We start from the raw sequence: 6,000 nt of genomic DNA, 5'->3' as shown, positions 1-6,000 counted from the left end.
AGTACAAGAGCCGAGAGGTAATGTTGCAGGTATATATGACCCTGGCCAGACCCTACTTGGAGTACTGTGCTCAATTCTGGTCGCCTCGCTACAGGAAGGATGTGGAGACCATAGAAAGGGTGCAGAGGAGCATGTCTTATGAGAATAGGTTGAGTGAACTCAAGTCTTTTCTCCTTGGAGCGACAGAGGATGAGTGAACTTGGCCTTTTCTCCTTGGAGTGAGAGGTGACCTGATAGAGGTGTACAAGATAATGAGAGGCATTGATCGTTTGGATAGTCAGAGGCTTTTTCCCAAGGCTGAAATGGCTAGCACAAGAGGGCATAGTTTTAAGGTGATTGGAAGTAGGTACAGAGGAGATGTCAGGGGTAAGTTGTTTCTTTTTATGCAGAGTGGGGTGAGTGTATGGAATGCGCTGCCGGCAGCAGTGGTGGAGGTGGAAACGATAGGGTCTTTTAAGAGACTCCTGGACGGATACATGGACCTTAGAAAAATAGAGGGCTATGGGTAAGCCTAGGTAGTTCTAAGGTAAGGACATGTTCGGCACAACTTTGTGGGCCGAAGGGCCTGTATTGTGCTGTAGGTTTTCTGTGCTTCTATGTTTCTAAGATTGCTAAATGCACTGACAGTTCCTAATGGAAATGGGATGGAGAATTAAGATGGTGGGCAACAAAAGTGTGGGTCATTCTTGTGGACTGCACACAGGTGCTTACATTAGTCTGGTGTAATGCTCCATCTAGTGGCCAACTAAATAATTCTGAAATGTTTAGTTAGTTGTCATTTTCAGTAAAGAATTCAAATATTTAACACTCTGGAATTGAATTTATTCCTTGCATAATCATTACAGCAAGTTCAATTAAATTAGCAAATAAAGTTCCACAATAGTTTCACTCCTAACTACAAATTCAATTATTTAACAGGTCCCTGGAGTGTAAGTGAAAAACACATTTATTTTAGCCATTGGTTTCATACATTTCCTCTCAAGAAACAGAATGAATTAAATCCAGCAATTATTTAAATTCTTGGAAATATAATTTTCTGGGTAGAAATGTGAAAATTCTCATTCAAAATGTCTATTAAAACTAAATGGTATTGAGATTGTTTTACAATTCAGTACTAATGCTTACTTATGAGTGAATCTATTCTGATTTTGAATTCTGCTCTATTCTCTGCTCTTCATTAAGACCATCATAATGGTAAATTCCTGATTCAGTAAGTGATTTGCCATCAGCCAACATTTAGGAAAAATGAAAAAGTGTGTCCAAGTCAAAAAATTAGAGCACACATTTATCTATTTCAGTCATGTTTGTTTAGATGACAGATGGTAAAAATAGACACTTGCAAACGATTGAACAAAAATACTGGCTGGCTTAATGGGATTGAAGTTACAAAGTCACCTCTGAACAACCCCAGACAAATTCACAAAAAAGGATTATATTCACCTTGACAACCACATTGTTACTCATACCACTAAGATGTGAATCAATGCCTGTATGTTAAGCATACAATCCTATCTAACCAAGTTTCATGCATGCTAACGTGCATGATTGTATTGTCTGCAGAGCAATTTGGATGCTGTTTAAATCACTCTGGCTACTTCAAGCATGATGCATTTGCCTACAAGGCGACAGAAATGCTCTCAGCTATTATTTCTGATTGCAGTCTTCCAAATCAGAAATAGCATGCTGAAGGCAGTTGTTATCAAGATGTTCCTACTTCAATCATTGATCATCTGTACATCTCGTTTTTATCACTAACACAAGGAACTAAAGCAGGGTACATAATGCATTGGACATTTAGAAACAAAGACCTGAGAAAATACAGATTCAGTGAGCACAATAATTCATCCAACTTCAAACATGTTCAGACATTTCTTGCCACTGAGACAGGAAAAGGATCAAATTCTAAACTACAGGGAAGTGTAGATCTAACCTGGTAGGGATTTTAAAAAAAACTTGTAGATTTACACTTCCCTGTAGTTCAGAATTTGATTCTTTTTCTATCTTAGTGGCAAGAAATTTTGATGCTAAGAAGTTGCTCTTCAAACCTAGTTTAAAAAAAAAATCCTCATACACTTTTCAAGGAACATTCAGTTAAACGTGCAGGATCAAGTGTCACATTAATAATTTACTTCTTTGAACACATTCCATCTTGAGCTCAACTTTGTCCACGTGTTCCAAAAAAAATTCCAAGTGTACTTTTGAATATCTGTCCACAGGCATTGTGTGTTTGTTTCAGGAACCAAGATAGATCTTAGCAATCACCTTTAAAGAACTTAAAAGCTAAAGTTTTATATATGTTCTGTACTAATCTGTTAATTTCAGCACACTGTACCCTTGTCTTTCCTTTGTTATCTCTAATATTCATTCACAATTTGACAGGTAGAGGTACATGAGAGTAAGAAATGGCTAAATGAAAACAATACAAGGCATGGCATTGTTAAAGCCTGAAGGTCAACAAACTTCAATTCACAAAATAAATCACCTCTTAGAAAATGCTTTGTTATTATTGAACTATTCTTGAAACACAAAAAGGCAATTAGGTGGAACTGCAAACTAGCACATCAGATTTTTAAGAACAGATCTGGGATTTGATTCATGTTCTTGAAACTGAGCTAGATAATAATGATTAAAACAAAAATGCATCTCAATTTTACAAATAGGAGATTAATAATACTGCAAAGAAAAAATAAACTGGGCAGTTTGTTTCTAATTATTCTCGCCAAGTTAAATCAAACTTCATTAAAACATTACAAGTTGGACCAAAAAAAACCAAATTTTAGAAAGAGACCCATTTCTTACCTCACTGAAGTCACTCTACATAATTCACTCTCAAATTTGCAAAATATAATTTCCCTTTTATTTCAAAAAAATATATATAACTTGTGCTAATATTTTGTAGGAAACATGCTTCATTCACCATTAGTGAAAACAATTGTGGGAGTTAAATAACTTTGGGGTTCTCAGACTTGAATGGAAACATCAACAAAGCATTTAAAAAGTTGAAAATTGTTAAAAATATAAATTTTGAGTATGGGGCTCACATGTTAAATTTGTAACAGACTAACCTAGAACTGACAACAGAAGGGCCTATTCACCTTCATAAGGTAAGTATACATAACTAAAAATTGAAACTTTCTACAAGACAGGCAGCATCTGTGGATAGAGGAAATGTTAAATGTTGTGACTTCTCATCAGTCTAAACACAGAGCTAAACTTCCAGAGAAAAGGGGAAAGAAGCAGAAAGCATGGAAGCATTTAAGAATCAATTAGGCACCATAGGGCACTTCTGGAAAGATATTAAACATGCTCAAATGGTCTCTCATCCTGTATTATCATAATCTGAGACAAGTCATACAAAAAGCAATGGTATATTAACTAGAGTACTACATTGAAAAATGCATGTCAGGAGGATGTGCTTTAAAACAGCTGGTTGAGCTGCAGTAGAAACGGAGAACCTGAAAATGTAGATGGTGGATGTTCTGCCCAGTTTCAATTAAAATTTGGAGGAGTCCAAAATTGGGTATTAGGCTACAATTTGTACATTCAAGAGCCAAAGAATCTTGGACACACAAAGTCAGTTTCCAATATGGCAACTGAGGTAACTTTAGAATCCAGAATGGGAGTTTGGATCCAAGGAGTTTAACTCGAAGCCTCATTTCTCCCTCTCTATTGTTTCCTTCAGCTACAATAGAACACTGACTTTGCATAGCAATTTATTAGATTTGTAAGCAGGATATCAGTGTTTCAGAAATCTTTCTAAAGGAAGCTAAATTATCATTTACTGATGTTACTGCCGATACCAATGTTCACATGCAGCAGCGCAATGTTCCAGTTATACAAAGTATCCCAGAGGACACTTCACCTAGATGTTGCCTGACTTGCTAATTACTTGCAGCAGACACTAGATCACTAGCATTTGCAGTGTTTTAGCTTCTGCTTCTGCAGTCTGTTTTGACGTAGAGCAGTTTTGTACATGAAAGTCGAGCTATTCCAGGTCACCTGAGAGCTTTGTCATATCCCTTACACTTCCACACTTGGTACAATAAGTCCAGCCTCATATTAAAGTGGGCTGGAAAAAGTGCTTAGGCAGCTCATGGGATCTGATAACTCTTTCCAAATATATACTGTACTAAATTTATTTTAAAATCTCTTGTGAATCTGAATGCTGTACAGAACTAGCGAACATCCTCATGCAGAGATTACTCCTGATGAATACAATGCACACTATTGAATAAACTGCAGTATAACTTGTATTTTGCCAACATCTTAAGACAATAGTGTAATTATGATTTAAACACATTTCAAAATAAACAATTTTGATTAAACTAGTTTAAATAAACATTTTATCTCATCACAAAAGAAATCAAAACATGTGCAAAATCATTTGTTTCTCAACAATTAAGGCCAATAAAGCTTGATCCCAGAAGCACATTCTAAATTCACTTCAAATCAGATTTAAGTCTCAGTAAGAGTATTTGCATTCTGATGGCTAAAATTGCAAAACAATATCCAGCAGCTTATTATATTTGGTTGAGTTGTCTTACATACTGCACTTGTATTTCTGTTTTATTTTATTCCTTTGATTTCTGACTTTGGAAATACCTCACTAAAGAAATAATGAACTCAATTTTAAACTACACTCAAATTTAACCACAGGAATTACTATCTCAAACACGTAGCTCCAAAGCACATCTTACATCTTTAACCAACAGTACAAAAGGAAAAACTTCCAGGATCTAAAGCAGAATATGCGCAAGAAGAAAAATACACTATCTGAATAAGCAATCCCCTTTTAATTGTTTAAATCTTCGAATCGCAAACAGATTGTACTTTTGAGCCATTGTGCAGCTCCAGATTCTATCAATGAACGCAGGCTAAGAGTGGATTGGAGGAGGAATCCATTGTTCTGTCGTCCCAGCTTCACTGTATTACAGATTACACAGATGGCAATATGTGGATACATCACAGTGGCCCCTGGTGCAGCTTTGTGCAGTCAAAGTTGAATCTGAAGGCTGCTGGATCTATTAAAAACTGGGATAAATGCTGAAACAGAGAAAAAGACATGGAAACCATCTCAAGATTACTGTTAATGTACAAGCAACAAGATACTCGTAGAGTCAGCAACATTATCCATGCACAAATAAAGTATAATTCAGGGCACGCTACCATAGTGATTAAATTATAGAGCTAACACTGAGAGGCCAGAGGGCTGATCTATATAATTTGAATACAGTCACAAAAGTATGGGAATTTAAATTCAAATATTTAAGCAAATACATGGAGGTCAGTGACCAGTGGTGTTCAACAGTGATCTGTTCTGGGACCCTGCTCTTTGTAATTTTTATAAATGACTTGGATGAGGAAGAAGGGTGGATTAGAAAGTTTGCAGATAACATGAATGTTGGTGGCATTGTGGATAGTGTAGAAGGTTGCTGTAGATTACAATGGGACATTGATAGGATGCAGAACTGGACTGAGAATGGCAGATGGAGTTCAATCTGGAGAAGTGTGAAGTAATACGCTTAGGAAGGTCAAATCTGAAGGCAGACTACAAAGTTAATGGCAGATTCTTAGCAGTGTGGAGGACAGAGGGATTTTGGGGTCAACGTTTATAAATCTCTCAAAACTGCAGAGTCACAAATGCATGGAATGTGCATGGAGAGGCACAAGTACTGGGGTGGTGGTAGAGGCGGATTCATTAGGAACATTAAGCACATGGGTGAAAGAAAAATGGAGAGCTATGTGGGAAGGAAGGTTTAGATTGAACGTGGAGAAGGTTCAAAGGTCAACATAATCAGAAATGGTAAACTAGTATCTATAATGGTACTCATTAACTAGACTGCATACACTAAAGTCCTTAAGGGAAGAAAGTTTAATATCCTTATCCCATCTGATGTATACATGATTCTGACCTATAAATGTTGTTGACTCTCAACTGTCTTCTTGGTTCATGGCCAATTAGAAGTCAGCAACAGTTTGCCAGTGATAGTCACATGAATG

The 6,000-nt window shown here is 36.6% G+C and overlaps 1 protein-coding gene across 2 annotated transcripts in view; it reads right to left on the bottom strand.

Annotated features, from left to right (window-relative positions):
- Nucleotides 1–6,000, bottom strand: part of ppme1 (protein phosphatase methylesterase 1) — a 78,139-nt gene continuing 72,139 nt past the window's right edge. The window contains exon 15 of one of the 2 annotated variants that reach the window (XM_063054452.1): nt 1–5,043. In XM_063054452.1, coding sequence (XP_062910522.1) covers nt 5,025–5,043 — 19 coding nt within the window. In that variant the 3' untranslated portion in view covers nt 1–5,024. The remainder of the gene's footprint in view (nt 5,044–6,000) is intronic. The other variant, XM_063054454.1, reaches the window with a different exon arrangement.

This window comes from Mobula hypostoma, chromosome 7, assembly GCF_963921235.1.
Source record: "Mobula hypostoma chromosome 7, sMobHyp1.1, whole genome shotgun sequence".
Taxonomy (NCBI): domain Eukaryota; kingdom Metazoa; phylum Chordata; class Chondrichthyes; order Myliobatiformes; family Myliobatidae; genus Mobula; species Mobula hypostoma.
The sequence above is the reverse complement of the archived record's forward strand: the minus strand, read 5'-3'. Positions and strand labels throughout refer to the sequence as shown.